Genomic DNA, 19,660 nt, shown 5'->3' on the forward strand with positions numbered 1-19,660 from the left:
GAAACGTTGTCAAACATCACAGCACAGTTGAGGGTAGATGAAGGATGGGATTAAAATCAAACAAAAGAGAACTATTGTAAAATACACTGCCCCCCCACACACACACACAATTTAAAGAAATATCTTTAAAAAAATAAAGAGATGGTTCTCCCACAACCGTTTTGCTTGTTGATCAAACGTGTCTGGGAGAACACAGGGTAGAATTGCCAATGGGCCTCTCTTCTAGCAGCACAGACTGAGAGGCTTTGAAAGACACACCACAGAGCTAGTTCACTATACCTCCGCAGGCACTACCAAACGCTCCCTGAATCACTGATGAGGGAGGGGATTTCTAGGCACTACCAAACGATTGCATCTCAGTCAGAGACAGACACACACGCACACACACAATACTATTCCCCTCTCCCTTTCCCCAAATGCTAGAACTGCATTACCATAAAGGCGGGCCTCTGGAGAGGGTGCTGCAATAACACAGGCTGTTCTTTGTGTCCCTGCCTTGATTGACAGGAGATTGCAGCGCACATTAAATGGCCATCAGACTCTGCATTAGTTTAGAAACAGAGGGAGCAGGGCCCCGTCAAAGGTCAGGCCTAGCGCATAATGAACTGATCTCTCTCTGTCACACACATGCACAAAATGAAGGAACACAAACACACACACACACCGGTCCCCCATCGGCCCCCAGTCAGCTTGTCATTAAGAGGCCTGTCCTGGATTCTAATAGACATGTAGCCCTAATAAAACGGATCACTCTCTGACACAGAGCTTTGAACGTATTAACATAAGTGTGTTTATGTCGGAGGAAATGCAGACAAGAAGCCTGGACTCTGCACCTAAGGAGGCTCCAGGGGTGCTCTGTTCCAGGGGTGCTCTGTTCCAGGGGTGCTCTGTTCCAGGGGTGCTCTGTTCCAGGGGTGCTCTGTTCCAGGGGTGCTCTGTTCCAGGGGTGCTCTGGTCCAGGGGTGCTCTGTTCCAGGGGTGCTCTGTTTGGTCTTATTGTTAATAATTACTCCCAAAACATTGGTATTCTCTCATATTTTATTGTGTGTTTTAAAGGGGAAATATAATTGCGCTTTCTGTGGCTACTAATTTCACCATGTTTCCAGGTTGCCAAACTATAATTGCGAAAGTATAATTGTTGAACATTTACAAAAAGAACCATGACGTGTAACCTATTCACACAATTTGTTATGCACTTATATAACAAATGTTCCCAGTCCTCATTTTAATAGTGTTCTTCCCCCACTCCACTTCCCAGCTTGCATCCCAATGTTGGTACCTTATTCCCTACTTAGTGCACTCATTTTGACCCGGGCCCATAAGGCACTATATATACAGTGGGGAGAACAAGTATTTGATACACTGCCGATTTTGCAGGTTTTCCTACTTACAAAGCATGTAGAGGTCTGTAATTTTTATCATAGGTACACTTCAACTGTGAGAGACGGAATCTAAAACAAAAATCCAGAAAATCACATTGTATGATTTTTAAGTAATTAATTTGCATTTTATTGCATGACATAAGTATTTGATCACCTACCAACCAGTAAGAATTCCGGCTCTCACAGACCTGTTAGTTTTTCTTTAAGAAGCCCTCCTGTTCTCCACTCATTACCTGTATTAACCGCACCTGTTTGAACTCGTTACCTGTATAAAAGACACCTGTCCACACACTCAATCAAACAGACTCCAACCTCTCCACAATGGCCAAGACCAGAGAGCTGTGTAAGGACATAAGGGCTAAAATTGTAGACCTGCACAAGGCTGGGATGGGCTACAGGACAATAGGCAAGCAGCTTGGTGAGAAGGCAACAACTGTTGGCGCAATTATTAGAAAATGGAAGAAGTTCAAGATGACGGTCAATCACCCTCGGTCTGGGGCTCCATGCAAGATATCACCTCGTGGGGCATCAATGATCATGAGGAAGGTGAGGGATCAGCCCAGAACTACACGGCAGGACCTGGTCAATGACCTGAAGAGAGCTGGGACCACAGTCTCAAAGAAAACCATTAGTAACACACTACGCCGTCATGGATTAAAATCCTGCAGCGCACGCAAGGTCCCCCTGCTCAAGCCAGCGCATGTCCAGGCCCGTCTGAAGTTTGCCAATGACCATCTGGATGATCCAGAGGAGGAATGGGAGAAGGTCATGTGGTCTGATGAGACAAAAATATAACTTTTTGGTCTAAACTCCACTCGCTGTGTTTGGAGGAAGAAGAAGGATGAGTACAACCCCAAGAACCCATCCCAAACGTGAAGCATGGAGGTGGAAACATCATTCTTTGGGGCTGCTTTTCTGCAAAGGGGACAGGACGACTGCACCGTATTGAGGGGAGGATGGATGGGGCCATGTATCGCGAGATCTTGGCCAACAACCTCCTTCCCTCAGTAAGAGCATTGAAGATGGGTCGTGGCTGGGTCTTCCAGCATGACAACGACCCGAAACACACAGCCAGGGCAACTAAGGAGTGGCTCCGTAAGAAGCATCTCAAGGTCCTGGAGTGGTCTAGCCAGTCTCCAAACCTGAATCCAATAGAAAATCTTTGGAGGGAGCTGAAATTCCGTATTGCCCAGCGACAGCCCCGAAACCTGAAGGATCTGGAGAAGGTCTGTATGGAGGAGTGGGCCAAAATCCCTGCTGCAGTGTGTGCAAACCTGGTCAAGAACTACAGGAAACGTATGATCTCTGTAATTGCAAACAAAGGTTTCTGTACCAAATATTAAGTTCTGCTTTTCTGATGTATCAAATACTTATGTCATGCAATAAAATGCAAAGGAATTAGTTAAAAATCATACAATGTGATTTTCTGGATTTTTGTTTTAGATTCCGTCTCTCACAGTTGAAGTGTACCTATGATAAAAATTACAGACCTCTACATGCTTTGTAAGTAGGAAAACCTGCAAAATCGGCAGTGTATCAAATACTTGTTCTCCCCACTGTATATATATATATAGTGAGCATGGTTACATTTAGGACGCAGACCCAGTTCCACATGAAAACCCAGAGACCTTTCAGTGCTCTGCCGCCCCAGGGCCTTTTCTCTCTCTCCTTGACACCGACCAATTTATTGATATTGTTTCCACGGCTCATAAAGTCATTATACAAGAGCTTTCACAGTTTACCATCAGGCTGAGGCTCGATCGCCCCGTCAGCGGGAGATGTCATGATGGCAGACAGGCAGCAGGCGTCTAGCTGTTCGCTCTCTCTTTTTCTCGCTCACCTCCTTCTCTCTCTGTCTGAATCTCATTTTTCTCGCACTCCCTTTCTTTCCCCATCTCTTTCTTTCTCTCTATTTTCTCTCTCTCGCTTTCTCTCTCTCTCCGCCGTTCCTCCCTGATTGAAAGTTATAATTAAGAGAGTGCGAGAGAATTAGAAGGAAAATTAGCTGTCAGAAAGTCACATTTAAGTGAGTGATGGGCCAGCCCCGGCTGTAAACATTTAAATGATATAAATTGCCATTTAAGTGTACCGGTTTAATGTTTTGTCACAGAATTAATGTGACACAAGGCAGCAATGACAATCAAGGCCTCCTCATTCTAATTTGGAACGCGTTTAGAAGCCTTTGTTGTTGCCGTGCCGACAGCTTTTCCAGAAATTAACACAATCGCTGTTTTTATGAGAAACCATAAATGTTTTCCCTTCTTTGCCAGCTAATGAGTAGAAAAACAGCTTGTATCTCAATGTTATGGTGAGACAGAGACGTTCCAAAGCACCGCTATATACATTATCTCGTCTCGTCATCCCACGAAAGGGGAAGAAAAGTCCAAAATGAGTCCCCAACGTCCTACTAGAACGGAGTGTTCTCATGTTTCATGTTTTCACACGATTAGCATTGGAGTCTTTTGGAGCATTTTCTTCATTATGCAGATGATAGTCGGTGCTGCTATCTGCTATTGAAATGACTTTGAACAAGTTCTGCTTTGAGTTGCAGCTTTTTGTGGGGGTTGGGGGGGTGGAGTAAGCATTCTGGAATTACAACAATTACTGCCGAACACCATTTGCAGTCTTGCAGTTTAGCAGGTCTACTGTATCTGCTCTTAATGCTTCAGTAGACCTATATCAATAATCCTTTGACTTCGTCTAATCCCCCCTTGGTTCTGTGGCTTATGAGTGACATCAACTTCAATCAATGATTTGCAAGGATTCCCTACCTCCTATTATTGATATAATCTTGGGATCCTCTTGTACCACTCTATCCCAATCCCCTCTAACCATGAGTCCTCACCGCCTCACTCTGAACACGGTTAGTATCTTTTTCTGTTCAATATCTGCTCAATAACCCTTTCATTTTGCCCCATCCCCTCTAACAATGGCTCCTCCTCTCCTCCTGTCTTCCCAGGCTCTGGAGAGTGAGTTTGTGTCGTGCCAGCTGCACCAGTGGATCGACCTGATCTTTGGCTACAAGCAGCAGGGTCCTGAGGCCACCAGGTCTCTCAACGTCTTCTACTACCTGACCTATGAAGGGACCATCAACCTCAGCTCCATCACCGACCCCATGCTCAGAGAGGTGATGTAACACACACACACACACACACAGAGTTGACGTGACGTTTTTCTGCGTATTATTTGTTATAATATTATATTATTTGTCTTTTCCATCTCTAAAATCCCCTGCTGGACATGAATTACTCCACGGTATCACACAGAACCATTAAAGCTCTTAACTGGGATGTTGAATCCAATTCAATTAAAGTCCATTAGCATCAGCAAAAGGTACAATCCTCCGACATTATTGACGCTGTTATTTGTGTTACATTCAACAGCAGGGCTGTGTGTTAAGTAAGTACTATTCAGTCAAATTGAGTTGCTGAACCCAGCAGTCTTTCTTCTCCAGCACTGGGATCCCACAGAAAGCTGTATGAAGTGCTCCACTTTAAGGTCTGAGAAAGCCCTTAAAAATCGGGAGTGTGTTTGTGTTTTTCTCGCTCTACTTTCATTCATTATTCATCCTCCCTTCACTTTGAACCAACAGGCAGGCAGCCTCTCCCTCTCTCCCCACAGCAGCAACACGGTACACCAATATAGCAATAAACCATGGCTAGCCCGCTAGCTTACAGCGCTAACTCTCTCATTGACACTAACAAATCTGTGGCAGGCGAACAGGGTGCTGACCCCACAACTAGAGTGTGACTTCTCGTCTAAAACGGTGCCACTGAAGTGTAACTCAGGGTGCCAGACATGTCAGCCAGCCACTGAGACAGCCTCTTCTGGCCCAGAGTCCACTGTGTGTGTGTACTGTATAAACTCTAGGGCCTGGACGGTACCGGTATGGTTATGCTCGTTAGTATGGGGGTAAGGGAACACAACACAAAGCGGATTGAACTGGTTTAGAAATCAACTCTAATGTTGGAAACAAACATCATGATGTCATCCAGAGTCACATGTATTTATTTTCTAACATAATATGTAACATACAGCACGTTTTTAAAGGACCAAAGAGTTTGGTTTGCGTCGTGTTTTCATTTTTGTCATGGAAAAAATACCCTGATACCGGTACCGGCCTGGCTCTAATAACCTCCAGAGATAACACAGTGTACCCTAAATACAACGGGAGCTGGTCAACATAACTTCCTATATAATGATATATTTATTTCATTGAAGACACTCTGAAGCCCCAAACAAATGATCCGTAAAGAAATATCCTAATTGCTCTGATATCACAATTACTTATGTTGTGTTGAATATAATTTTATGACATTATTATGACGTTCAGTTGGAATAAACCAAAACCAGCCAAAAGGAACCTCCCTCAGAACTTTTACTGTCAGAGTCCTGGCCAGAAAATCAGCATCTTGACATCGGCGTTCAACAAGGACACAGTAGGGCGATAGTAGTCGTCATTTCCAGCAGTACACTCGCTGTGGAACAGTGTTCGAGGTTGATTAGTGTCCAGTGGGTGTTCAGCTGAAGGTCAAAGTGACTCAACTGTTCCGATAGCTAGCTCTGGGACGTGTTGCTCAGGCTAATGTACAAGAGGACCCATCTTCAGAGTCACTCTCTTCTTTAAATTCCCAGCTGACGTTTATAAAGGCGTGTGATGTTGGAAACTTGCTGGGCATAGGTCACCTATCTACTTGCCCATACTACAATGTTATGGCATATAGGCATGTGATTATGTGGGGCCGCTGGCAAGGCCAATCTTCTTTAGGGGCGCTGGTCCGTATCTGATGAAGTCTCTATATTCTGTACATTTAAAGGACGGAGAAAGACCCCTCTGCAGCGAGGCTACGGTCATTTGATTTACTCAACCACTTGACAAGCTGCATCTGGATGTAAAACATGCTGTTTTTATGCAAATAAACGCATCAGAGTAACCGCATAGCCGCACTTCGTTTTGAATGAAGAGAAATGAATAACGGAGGATGTCCTTGGCGTGTTGTCTGGTTTGTGGGGGTTGTGCGACAACTCAAGGCAGGTTCCTGTTTGCGTGGGTATGTTTAATTTATACTCGTATTACGTGAAAGCTGTAAAATGCAGACTGTTCCCGTCTGTGTGTTGTCACTGGTGTGTGACGGCCGTGAGATTTTTCATAATCACAGACAAAGGACAGCGTGAGATGGAGAGAGAGGGCAGGAGAGAGAGCGAGAGGGCAGGAGAGAGAGGGCAGGAGAGAGAGAGCGAGAGGGCAGGAGAGAGAGAGCGAGAGGGCAGGAGAGAGAGAGCGAGAGGGCAGGAGAGAGAGAGCGAGAGGGCAGGAGAGAGAGAGCGAGAGGGCAGGAGAGAGAGAGCGAGAGGGCAGGAGAGAGAGAGCGAGAGGGCAGGAGAGAGAGAGCGAGAGGGCAGGAGAGAGAGAGCGAGAGGGCAGGAGAGAGAGAGCAGGAGAGAGAGAGCGAGAGCAGGAGAGAGAGAGCAGGAGAGAGAGAGCGAGAGGGCAGGAGAGCGAGAGGGCAGGAGAGCGAGAGGGCAGGAGAGCGAGAGGGCAGGAGAGCGAGAGGGCAGGAGAGCGAGAGGGCAGGAGAGAGAGAGGGCAGGAGAGAGAGAGGGCAGGAGAGAGAGAGGGCAGGAGAGAGAGAGGGCAGGAGAGAGAGAGGGCAGGAGAGAGAGAGAGGGCAGGAGAGAGAGAGAGGGCAGAGAGAGAGAGAGAGAGCAGGAGAGAGAGAGAGGGCAGGAGAGAGAGAGAGGGCAGGAGAGAGAGAGAGGGCAGGAGAGAGAGAGAGGGCAGGAGAGAGAGAGAGAGAGAGAGAGAGAGAGAGGGCAGGAGAGAGAGAGGGCAGGAGAGAGAGAGGGCAGGAGAGAGAGAGGGCAGAGAGAGAGAGAGAGAGAGAGAGAGAGAGAGAGAGAGAGAGAGAGAGAGAGAGAGAGAGAGAGAGAGAGAGAGAGAGAGAGAGAGAGAGAGAGAGAGAGAGAGAGAGAGAGAGAGAGAGAGAGAGAGAGAGAGAGAGAGAGAGAGAGAGAGAGAGAGAGAGAGAGAGAGGGCAGGAGAGAGAGGGCAAGAGAGAGAGGGCAAGAGAGAGAGGGCAAGAGAGAGAGGGCAAGAGAGAGAGGGCAAGAGAGAGAGGGCAAGAGAGAGAGGGCAAGAGAGAGAGGGCAAGAGAGAGAGGGCAAGAGAGAGAGGGCAAGAGAGAGAGGGCAAGAGAGAGAGGGCAAGAGAGAGAGAGGGCAAGAGAGAGAGAGGGCAAGAGAGAGAGAGGGCAAGAGAGAGAGAGGGCAAGAGAGAGAGAGGGCAAGAGAGAGAGAGGGCAAGAGAGAGAGAGGGCAAGAGAGAGAGAGGGCAAGGAGAGAGAGAGAGAGAGGGCAGGAGCGAGAGAGAGAGAGAGAGAGAGAGAGGAGCAGGAGCGAGAGAGAGAGGGCAGGAGCGAGAGAGAGAGAGAGAGGGCAGGAGCGAGAGAGAGAGAGAGAGGCAGGAGCGAGAGAGAGAGAGAGAGAGGCAGGAGCGAGAGAGAGAGAGAGAGGGCAGGAGCGAGAGAGAGAGAGAGAGGGCAGGAGCGAGAGAGAGAGAGAGGGCAGGAGCGAGAGAGAGAGAGAGGGCAGGAGCGAGAGAGAGAGAGAGAGAGAGAGAGAGAGAGAGAGGGCAGGAGCGAGAGAGAGAGAGAGGGCAGAGAGAGAGAGAGAGAGAGAGAGAGAGAGAGAGAGAGAGAGAGAGAGAGAAAGCAGGAGCGAGAGAGAGAGAGAGAGGGCAGGAGCGAGAGAGAGAGAGAGAGGCAGGAGCGAGAGAGAGAGAGAGAGGGCAGGAGCGAGAGAGAGAGAGAGAGGGCAGGAGCGAGAGAGAGAGAGAGAGAGGGCAGGAGCGAGAGAGAGAGAGAGAGAGGGCAGGAGCGAGAGAGAGAGAGAGGGCAGGAGCGAGAGAGAGAGAGAGAGAGAGAGGCAGGAGCAGAGAGAGAGAGAGAGAGAGAGGGCAGGAGGAGAGAGAGAGAGAGAGAGGGCAGGAGCGAGAGAGAGAGGGCAGGAGCGAGAGAGAGAGAGGGCAGGAGCGAGAGAGAGAGAGGGCAGGAGCGAGAGAGAGAGAGGGCAGGAGCGAGAGAGAGAGAGGGCAGGAGCGAGAGAGAGAGAGGGAGCGAGAGAGAGAGAGGGAGAGAGAGAGAGAGAGAGAGAGAGAGAGAGAGAGAGGGCAGGAGAGAGAGAGAGAGAGAGGGCAGGAGAGAGAGAGAGAGAGAGCAGGAGAGAGAGAGAGAGAGAGGGCAGGAGAGAGAGAGAGAGAGGGCAGGAGCGAGAGAGAGAGAGAGAGAGAGGGCAGGAGCGAGAGAGAGAGAGAGAGAGAGAGCAGGAGCGAGGAGAGAGAGAGAGAGAGGGCAGGAGCGAGAGAGAGAGAGAGAGAGAGAGCAGGAGCGAGAGAGAGAGAGAGAGAGAGGGCAGGAGCAGGAGAGAGAGAGAGAGAGAGGGCAGGAGCGAGAGAGAGAGAGAGAGAGAGAGCAGGAGCGAGAGAGAGAGAGAGAGAGGGCAGGAGCGAGAGAGAGAGAGGGCAGGAGCGAGGAGAGAGAGAGAGAGAGAGGGCAGGAGCGAGAGAGAGAGAGGAGAGAGAGAGAGAGAGAGAGAGAGAGAGAGAGAGAGAGGGCAGGAGAGAGAGAGAGAGAGAGGGCAGGAGAGAGAGAGAGGGCAGGAGAGAGAGAGAGAGAGAGGGCAGGAGCGAGAGAGAGAGAGAGAGAGGGCAGGAGCGAGAGAGAGGAGAGAGAGAGGGCAGGAGCAGAGAGAGAGAGAGAGAGAGGGCAGGAGCGAGAGAGAGAGAGAGAGAGGGCAGGAGCAGAGAGAGAGAGAGAGAGAGGGCAGGAGCAGAGAGAGAGAGAGAGAGGGCAGGAGCGAGAGAGAGAGAGAGAGAGGGGGCAGGAGCGAGAGAGAGAGAGAGAGAGAGGGCAGGAGCAGAGAGAGAGAGAGAGAGGGCAGGAGCGAGAGAGAGAGAGAGAGAGGGCAGGAGCGAGAGAGAGAGAGAGAGAGGGCAGGAGCGAGAGAGAGAGAGAGAGAGGGCAGGAGCGAGAGAGAGAGAGAGGGCAGGAGCGAGAGAGAGAGAGAGGGCAGGAGCGAGAGAGAGAGAGGGCAGGAGCGAGAGAGAGAGAGGGCAGGAGCGAGAGAGAGAGAGGGCAGGAGCGAGAGAGAGAGAGGGCAGGAGCGAGAGAGAGAGAGAGAGAGAGAGGGCAGGAGAGAGAGAGAGAGAGAGAGAGAGAGAGGGCAGGAGAGAGAGAGAGAGAGAGAGAGAGAGAGAGAGAGAGGGCAGGAGAGAGAGAGAGAGAGAGGGCAGGAGCGAGAGAGAGAGAGAGAGAGAGGGCAGGAGCGAGAGAGAGAGAGAGAGAGAGAGGGCAGGAGCGAGAGAGAGAGAGAGAGAGAGAGGGCAGGAGCGAGAGAGAGAGAGAGAGAGGGCAGGAGCGAGAGAGAGAGAGAGAGAGAGAGGGCAGGAGCGAGAGAGAGAGAGAGAGAGAGGGCAGGAGCGAGAGAGAGAGAGAGAGGGCAGGAGCGAGAGAAATAGAAGGGGAACCACTGTACCAGTACTCTCTGTCCCGGTGCAGTAAAAAGTGGTTGTCTTAATGTGGCATGAGTCAACACAGAGAAGAGGAAGTGGAAGAAGGGAGCTGATGTTCTCTTGCTGATGGAGGGAGAGCATGACCAGGAAGCAAACCCGTCTGGGAAAACATGGCAACGGTCTCCGCAGCGTTCCCTAATCTGCCTTGAGACATTCCAAACGCTCAGCTAGAACCCCACCCTCCACCCTACCATGGCTTGGCCTGTGTAGACTGTAGGCCTCTGGGGCAGGGAGCCTCTCTTCCAGCTGTCCCTCCCTATCCTGTCCCTCCCTATCCTGTCCCTCCCTATCCTGTCCCTCCCGACCCTGTCCCTCCCTATCCTGTCCCTCCCTATCCTGTCCCTCCCTATCCTGTCCCTCCCTATCCTGTCCCTCCCTATCCTGTCCCTCCCGACCCTGTCCCTCCCGACCCTGTCCCTCCCGACCCTGTCCCTCCCGACCCTGTCCCTCCCGACCCTGTCCCTCCCGACCCTGTCCCTCCCGACCCTGTCCCTCCTTACCTCCCGACCCTGTCCCTCCTTACCTCCCGACCCTGTCCCTCCCTACCTCCCGACCCTGTCCCTCCCTACCTCCCGACACTGTCCCTCCCGACCTCCCTACCCTGTCCCTCCCGACCTCCCTACCCTGTCCCTCCCGACACTGTCCCTCCCTACCTCCCGACACTGTCCCTCCCTACCTCCCGACACTGTCCCTCTCTACCTCCCGACACTGTCCCTCTCTACCTCCCGACACTGTCCCTCCCTCTCTACCCTGTCCCTCCCTCTCTCTCCTGTCCCTCCCTACCCTGTCCCTCCCTACCCCCCTTCACCACCACCCGTCCTCCATTGCCTGTTCTGACACAAACCAGCCCCGGAAGGCCTAGCCCAGACCAGGACCAGACCAGACCACACCAGGACCATGGCTGAAACAGTTGTCACTCAGTAGTGGCGGTCTCCCTTGGCGCTACCCCCCTCCATTCCAACCTCCACCCCCCTTGGCCCCTGGCCCTGACACGGCCCAGACTAGCAACCCATTTCCGCCTCCTCCACAGGCCTGCTTCCTCACAAACACTGAGAGGCTGGCTACGGCTCGGGGCTGGAGACGCACTGCTGGTGTATTTGACTAATTAAAACTAACGCCGGGGTTCAGTCGGGTGTGTGGAGAAACCTCCCCAGCTGATTGGACTCGGGGAGGAGGGTGTGTGGAGAAACCTCCCCAGCTGATTGGACTCGGGGAGGAGGGTGTGTGGAGAAACCTCCCCAGCTGATTGGACTCAGGGAGGGAGGGTGTGTGGAGAAACCTCCCCAGCTGATTGGACTCAGGGAGGAGGGTGTGTGGAGAAACCTCCCCAGCTGATTGGACTCAGGGAGGGAGGGTGTGTGGAGAAACCTCCCCAGCTGATTGGACTCGGGGAGGAGGGTGTGTGGAGAAACCTCCCCAGCTGATTGGACTCAGGGAGGAGGGTGTGTGGAGAAACCTCCCCAGCTGATTGGACTCAGGGAGGAGGGTGTGTGGAGAAACCTCCCCAGCTGATTGGACTCGGGGAGGAGGGTGTGTGGAGAAACCTCCCCAGCTGATTGGACTCAGGGAGGAGGGTGTGTGGAGAAACCTCCCCAGCTGATTGGACTCGGGGAGGAGGGTGTGTGGAGAAACCTCCCCAGCTGATTGGACTCGGGGAGGAGGGTGTGTGGAGAAACCTCCCCAGCTGATTGGACTCGGGGAGGAGGGTGTGTGGAGAAACCTCCCCAGCTGATTGGACTCAGGGAGGGAGGGTGTGTGGAGAAACCTCCCCAGCTGATTGGACTCAGGGAGGAGGGTGTGTGGAGAAACCTCCCCAGCTGATTGGACTCAGGGAGGGAGGGTGTGTGGAGAAACCTCCCCAGCTGATTGGACTCGGGGAGGAGGGTGTGTGGAGAAACCTCCCCAGCTGATTGGACTCAGGGAGGAGGGTGTGTGGAGAAACCTCCCCAGCTGATTGGACTCAGGGAGGAGGGTGTGTGGAGAAACCTCCCCAGCTGATTGGACTCGGGGAGGAGGGTGTGTGGAGAAACCTCCCCAGCTGATTGGACTCGGGGAGGAGGGTGTGTGGAGAAACCTCCCCAGCTGATTGGACTCAGGGAGGGAGGGTGTGTGGAGAAACCTCCCCAGCTGATTGGACTCAGGGAGGAGGGTGTGTGGAGAAACCTCCCCAGCTGATTGGACTCAGGGAGGGAGGGTGTGTGGAGAAACCTCCCCAGCTGATTGGACTCGGGGAGGAGGGTGTGTGGAGAAACCTCCCCAGCTGATTGGACTCGGGGAGGAGGGTGTGTGGAGAAACCTCCCCAGCTGATTGGACTCAGGGAGGTAGGGGGAGGAGGGTGTGTGGAGAAACCTCCCCAGCTGATTGGACTCAGGGAGGTAGGGGGAGCAGGGTGTGGGGAGAAACCTCCCCAGCTGATTGGACACAGTGGGGGGGGGGAGGAGGGTGTGTGGAGAAACCTCCCCAGCTGATTGGACACAGGGAGGGGGGAGGAGGGTGTGTGGAGAAACCTCCCCAGCTGATTGGACACAGGGAGGGGGGGAGGAGGGTGTGTGGAGAAACCTCCCCAGCTGATTGGACACAGGGAGGGGGGAGGAGGGTGTGTGGAGAAACCTCCCCAGCTGATTGGACACAGGGAGGGAGGGGGGAGGAGGGTGTGTGGAGAAACCTCCCCAGCTGATTGGACACAGGGAGGAGGGTGTGTGGAGAAACCTCCCCAGCTGATTGGACACAGGGAGGAGGGTGTGTGGAGAAACCTCCCCAGCTGATTGGACACAGGGAGGGAGGAGGAGGGAGTGTGGAGAAACCTCCCCAGCTGATTGGACACAGGGAGGGGGGAGGAGGGTGTGTGGAGAAACCTCCCCAGCTGATTGGACACAGGGAGGGAGGGGGGAGGAGGGTGTGTGGAGAAACCTCCCCAGCTGATTGGACACAGGGAGGAGGGTGTGTGGAGAAACCTCCCCAGCTGATTGGACACAGGGAGGAGGGTGTGTGGAGAAACCTCCCCAGCTGATTGGACACAGGGAGGAAGGTGTGTGGAGAAACCTCCCCAGCTGATTGGACACAGGGAGGGAGGGGGGAGGAGGGTGACAACAAACTCTTTCTTAGACTCACTCACTTTCCTCCCTCTTCATTCATGTATATGTGTGTTCATGCAATACACCTCCAATCTCTCTCCTCTCGCTCTCTTTCGCTCACACACACACACACACACACACACACACACACACACACACACACACACACACACACACACACACACAGACACAGTTTATCTGCTCTCTCTCTCTGATGGCACCATGCTGTGCGGGGTGTGGATTTATTTATTCCCCTGATCATCAGAGCAGCTCCAAGGTAAATAGTGGGTGTCAGAGATCCAATTTACCGTCCGGTTGTATTAACCATGCACCAGGCTCCTGGCCATGCCTGGGTAATGGGCCTCTAGCTGGGGAAATGACCGACCACAGCCCCCCTCTCCCCACTGGTCCTGGTAATGAATCTGCATGCGTGGGTGGGTAGGTGGTTGGCTCAAGCACATCTGGATGGGAATGAGGTGATAAATCAGCGTTTGCCCTCGGTGCCCGCCATGCGAAGCTCCAGTCACTGAGCATGAAGGGCAGCTGAATGGCAGGGGATGAGGAGGTACGGCGGTACGGAGCGTGTTCTGTTGTCCTCTATAGAGGCCGTAGGGAGAGACCGACATCGCACCATACTGTACACACAGTCCAGTTCATGATCTGATGGAAGTGGTCTGTATCGTATACTAATACAAGAGATTTTATCATATTTGGGGTTTTTAAAATGTGATATCAGAGAAATGTTAATATATATATATTAAGGATGATTTGGTATTTAATATGTATGGCATAATATAGGGATGTATATGGTATAGCTCTTGCCAAATGTATTTTGGATGAACACGACAGACCACAGCTAATTACACCGGCACAGATGTTCATAGGGGTCCTGACGGACTACCCCTCACACCCCAGGCTCACACACTTTGATCAATCACCTCCATTTAATCCTCCTGCTGGACTTGTGCCAAGCTACTAGTCTAGCTAGAGCTAGCGCCTGAAAACACCACTCACATTCACGCTGCGGAAAATACTGAAAAGTGTTCTTATTTTGCGTCATCAACATTTCTATGCAAATCTGAAATCATCTTGTAAAAGTCCTCTTTAGTTCCCCTTCGTCAAACAGTGATGCTGTGAAGACATTGGGTTAGCTAGCTAGCGCTTATTGCCATCTTGCCCTGCCCTGACTCCCATTCCAGTGACGTAATGACTTGGGCTTTTCCTAGAATCCCTACATGCATTCTCTGGTATTTCAAGATCCTCTTAATGACTGTACGGTTGCATTCCAAATAGCACCCTATTCTCTTAACGGTGCACTCCTTTTGACCAGGGCCCTATGTAGGGAATAGGGTACTATTTGGGACACAGACTAGATCATCTGTTTGTAATCGATGGCCCAGTCTAATGGACCCAGGAGTGGATTTACACTAAATAAAGAGGGAGGGACAGATCCCATTGTTCTCCTCAGCTGTGAGAGGAGTGGGGGATCAAAGCTTGAGTGGCAGAGAAAAGAAGGGTGGGGGAGAGAAAGGGAGAGAGAAGGAAAGAGCGGGAAAAGAGAGGGAGGGCGGGGAGGGGGAGGTAAGAGGCAGGGAGACAGACTGGGGGAAAGCGAGAGAGAGAGAGAGGGAGGGAGGGAGAGAGAGGGAACCAAAGCCCTGGGTTTTCTGACGCTCACATATCAACTGGCGTCGGTGGAGGCCTTGAGTCTCGACCGGGAGATTTTCTCATACCTGTTAGAGATTAGGAACCATCTTTTTTTTTTTTTACAACACCTCCACCAAAGCTGAAAGGTAGGATGGCAGGCAGGGCAGAGTATAGGTCTGGATCTGAAATTACATCCACTTCCCTATGTAGTGCCTGACTTCTGACTAGAGTACAAATAGGGGTCTGGTCAAAAGAAGTGCACTACATAGGGAATAGGGTGCCATTTCACATGAATCCCAGGTATTAGTATACAGTAAGTATAGTCTGAGTCTATGGGCTTAACTGAGGCTCGCTCGCTCTCTCTCTTCTCTCTCTCTCTCTCTCTCTCTCTCTCTCTCTCTCTCTCTCTCTCTCTCTCTCTCTTCTCTCTAGTCTCTCTCTTGTCTCTCTTCTCTCTCTCTTCTCTCTCTCTCTAGTCTCTCTCTCTCTCTCTAGTCTCTCTCTCTTCTCTCTCTCCTCTCTCTCTCTCTCTAGTCTCTCTCTCTCTCTCTCTAGTCTCTCTCTCTCTCTAGTCTCTCTCTTGTCTCCTCTCTCTCTTCTCTCTCTCTCTCTCTAGTCTCTCTCTCTTCTCTCTCTTCTCTCTCTAGTCTCTCTAGTCTCTCTCTCTCTCGTCTCTGGTTAGTTTCAGACAATAGGGATAAGCAGTGCCGTTCACAGCAACTCTCATGGAAATCCCATCTGTAGTCAGTACAGGCCTTCTCTATGAGATCACTCCCAGAGTCCAGGCCAACCCCGGCTCAGGCTCAACCACTGCAGTCTCACATAGTACTCTGCTCTTCTCCACACTCACTCTCTCACACGCAGTCACACACAGTCAGATTGCCCGGCGCAGCAGTCTCTCACTTAACCTCTGTCTTTCCTGCCCAAGATCTTTCTTTCTCCCTCTCGCTCGCTCTCTCTCAATTCAATTTCAATTTAAGGAGCTTTATTGGCATGGGAAACATATATGTTATCATTGCCAAAGCAAGTGGAGTAGGTAATAAACAAAAGTGAAATAAACAATAAAAAAATGAACAGTAAACATTACACAAAATTTCCAAAAGTATAAAGACATTTCAAATATCATTATGTTTATATACAGTGTTGTAACAATGTGCAAATAAATAAACATAAATATGAGTTGTATTTACAATGTATTGGGTTGTATTTACTCTCTCTCTCTGTAGCCCCATCTCACCTAGAGTACTCCTACACACACCTACCTCTGTTGCTGTATGTATTATTTACTGTGTTGATCATAGTACATCTCTCTGTCCTCCCAGCCCTGTGTTACCTTGACTCTGTGGCCCCTGATGTTGTCCAGAGCTGAGAGGCGGCGTCTCCTGTGACATTTATGGTCCTATATCTCTTAATTAGCGCAACCTAACCCGCCTGTCTGTCTCTCGCTCTCTCTCTCTCTGTTTCTCTCGCTCTCTCTCTCTCTGTTTCTCTCGCTCTCGCTCTCTCTGTTTCTCTGTCTCTCTACTGCTCTCTCTCTCTCTCTCTCTCTCTCTCTCTCTCTCTCTCTCTCTCTCTCTCTCTCTCTCTCTCTCTCTCTCTCTCTCTCTCTCTCTCTCTCTCTCTCTCTCTCTCTCTCTCTCTCTCTCTCTCTCTCTCTACTGCTCTCTCTCTCTCTCTCTCTCTCTCTCTCTCTCTCTCTCTCTCTCTCTCTCTCTCTCTCTCCTGCTCTCTCTCTCTCTCTCTCTCTCTACTGCTCTCTCTCTCTCTCTACTGCTCTCTCTCTCTCTACCTCTCTCCCTCTCGCCAGGCTGTGGAGGCACAGATCAGGAGTTTCGGACAGACCCCATGTCAGCTGCTCATCGAGCCACACCCACCAAGGAGCTCCGCCATGCAGGTGGTGAGTCTCGCACACACGTACGCGCACGCTCACACCCAGACTGACCACCGTGCCCAATACCGTGCCCAATACCGTGCCCAATACCGTGCCCAATACCGTGCCCAATACCGTGCCCAATACCATGCCCAATACCATGCCCAATACCTTACACAATACCATGCCCAATACCTTACACAATACCATGCCCAATACCATGCCCAATACCATGCCCAATACCATGCCCAATACCATGCCCAATACCTTACACAATACCTTACACAATACCGTGCCCAATACCGTGCCCAATACCGTGCCCAATACCGACCCATCTCCTCAGTAGTGTAGATAGAACCAGAGGCCCAATGGAATAGCCTTGACTGTCTCTGACTGCTAATATGTTAAATGACTGTCTCTGACTGCTAGTACGTTAAATGACTGTCTCTGACTGCTAGTACGTTAAACGACTGTCTTTGACTGCTAGTACGTTAAACGACTGTCTCTGACTGCTAGTATGTTAAATGACTGTCTCTGACTGCTAGCATGTTAAACGACTGTCTCTGACTGCCAGCATGTTAAACGACTGTCTCTGACTGCCAGCATGTTAAACGACTGTCTCTGACTGCCAGCATGTTAAACGACTGTCTCTGACTGCTAGCATGTTAAACGACTGTCTCTGACTGCTAGCATGTTAAACGACTGTCTCTGACTGCTAGCATGTTAAACGACTGTCTCTGACTGCTAGCATGTTAAACGACTGTCTCTGACTGCTAGCATGTTAAACGACTGTCTCTGACTGCTAGCATGTTAAACGGCGGTCTCTGACTGCTAGCATGTTAAACGACTGTCTCTGACTGCTAGCATGTTAAACGGCGGTCTCTGACTGCTAGCATGTTAAACGACTGTCTCTGACTGCTAGCATGTTAAATGACTGTCTCTGACTGCTAGCATGTTAAATGACTGTCTCTGACTGCTAGCATGTTAAACGACGGTCTCTGACTGCTAGCATGTTAAACGACGGTCTCTGACTGCTAGCATGTTAAATGACGGTCTCTTTAGTATGTCAAACGACGGTCTCTGACTGTCTCTTTAGTATGTCAAACGACGGTCTCTGACTGCTAGTATGTCAAACGACTGTCTCTGACTGCTAGTATGTCAAATGACTGTCTCTGACTGCTAGTATGTCAAATGACTGTCTCTTTAGTATGTCAAATGACTGTCTCTTTAGTATGTTAAATGACTGTGTCTGACTGCTAGCATGTTAAATGACGGTCTCTGACTGCTAGTATGTTAAATTACTGTCTCTGCTTTGACTTACACTAGCCCGTCTATAGTCTTTCCTCTCCCCCCAATCATCCCTCCATCCTAATCCTGGGAAACGTAAGCTCTGGTTTTGAACCCGTCTCCTATCGTCCTCAGAGAGGGGTGAGGTGTGATTTTGGGTGAAGGGATGAGGTGTGATTTTGGGTGTAGGGGGGCGGATGAGGGTGAATGGATTAGCACTGTGGAAACATGGTCCTGAGCCAAACTCCCACTCTACACCTCAGACAGACAGACGAGGGTACCAGGGGAGAACCAGAGGGAGGAGGACCGGCTGGGAACAATGGCCCAAAGGTGACAGGCTTTTAAGGGGCAGGAAGAGGGGGTGTGTTGGGGGGGGCTGTGGATGACGTGCCGACTTGAGCCCCCCAGAGCCCCCATTAGCGGGGTGGCCCTGTGGTGCTGACAGCTGGAGACCATTGGCACACACATATACACAAACACACACACATATACAAACACACACATATACACAAACACACACGCACACAGAGCTGCCCATATGCCACCCATGTTTACCAAACACCCCATTAGCTCTTCACCACAAATCCAAATAATGCTACATTCATCCACAGGTTGAAGGTCTAGGGTTTCCCCCACACCTGGGTGCAAATACTACTTGAATTCTTTCAAACACTGTTAGCGTTTGCCTGCCTGGAGTGCCAGGTGGGTGACGTTTGCTCTTTTTGAGGGTAGATCAGATTTAATATTTGCAGATAGAACCCACAATCTATCAAATTAATTGTTTGCATAATTTCTAATCCCCCTAATTTAGATTTTTTATTTCTTAATATTTTTCCCCCTACCATCCCTCCCTGATTGGAGTAAATTTAACGGAAAACTGCTTCTACTGCTACTTACAGCTATTTTCTCTCACATAACTATAGAAATAATTGTATGTATATTCCTCATTTCCTCTCTTTACAAGTGCTGGATTTTCACACACAGCGGCCAATCCACCATTCATTCTGATCTTAACTCCAACTAAAAGATGAACCCATCTTTCCCAGTATAATGCCATTTTATCATTTCCTTTTGCAATACATCCCTCACTGTGATGAGGGACCTGACTCCAAAAGCGAGCCACCGATGGACAGTACCTGAAAAGATGTTCTGTTGATTCTGTTTCCTCCCCTTCTAATGTCTTAATGAAATCAGAAGGTGACTATCCTGGCCTGGCGTACAGTATATTATTAGTAACAGTGTATTAACAGTGCAGTACAGTGGGCTGCAGTGGGGTACAGTAGCGTGCAATAGGGTGCAGCAGGGTCGTGTGCAGTACATTAGGGTACAGTACAGTAGAGTTACAGTACATTAGGGTATGGTGCAGTACATTACAGTAGGGTACGGTACAGTAGGGTACGGTACAGTAGGTTATGATACGGTACAGTAGGGAATGGTACAGTACATTAGGGTGCAGTACAGTAGGTTACAGTAGGGTGTAGTGCTGTACAGTAGGGTGTAGTGCTGTACAGTAGGGTGCAGTACAGTAGGGTGCAGTACAGTAGGGTGCAGTACAGTAGGGTGCAGTGCAGTACAGTGCAGTACAGTGCAGTACAGTAGGGTGCAGTACAGTAGGGTGCAGTGCAGTACAGTAGGGTACAGTACAGTAGGGTGCAGTGCAGTACAGTAGGGTGCAGTACAGTACAGTGAGGTACAGTAAGAGCTGCTGAGATGAGAAGGGAGCAGTAGAATAAGGAGGGGAGAAATGGGGAGACACTTTACTAGACAAATAAACGCAAGGTTGTTGAGCAGGGCCTCAATTCCCTGTGGTGACACACACGTACGTACGGA

The 19,660-nt window shown here is 50.6% G+C and overlaps 1 protein-coding gene across 3 annotated transcripts in view; it reads left to right on the forward strand.

Annotated features, from left to right (window-relative positions):
- Window positions 1–19,660, forward strand: part of LOC139579136 (lipopolysaccharide-responsive and beige-like anchor protein) — a 310,713-nt gene that overhangs the window by 259,941 nt on the left and 31,112 nt on the right. For all 3 annotated transcript variants that reach the window (XM_071407446.1, XM_071407447.1, XM_071407448.1), the window contains 2 exons: window positions 4,342–4,509; window positions 16,481–16,570. In XM_071407446.1, the coding sequence (XP_071263547.1) occupies window positions 4,342–4,509; window positions 16,481–16,570 (258 nt within the window). The remainder of the gene's footprint in view (window positions 1–4,341; window positions 4,510–16,480; window positions 16,571–19,660) is intronic.

Source organism: Salvelinus alpinus, chromosome 6 (assembly GCF_045679555.1).
Source record: "Salvelinus alpinus chromosome 6, SLU_Salpinus.1, whole genome shotgun sequence".
Classification (NCBI taxonomy): domain Eukaryota; kingdom Metazoa; phylum Chordata; class Actinopteri; order Salmoniformes; family Salmonidae; genus Salvelinus; species Salvelinus alpinus.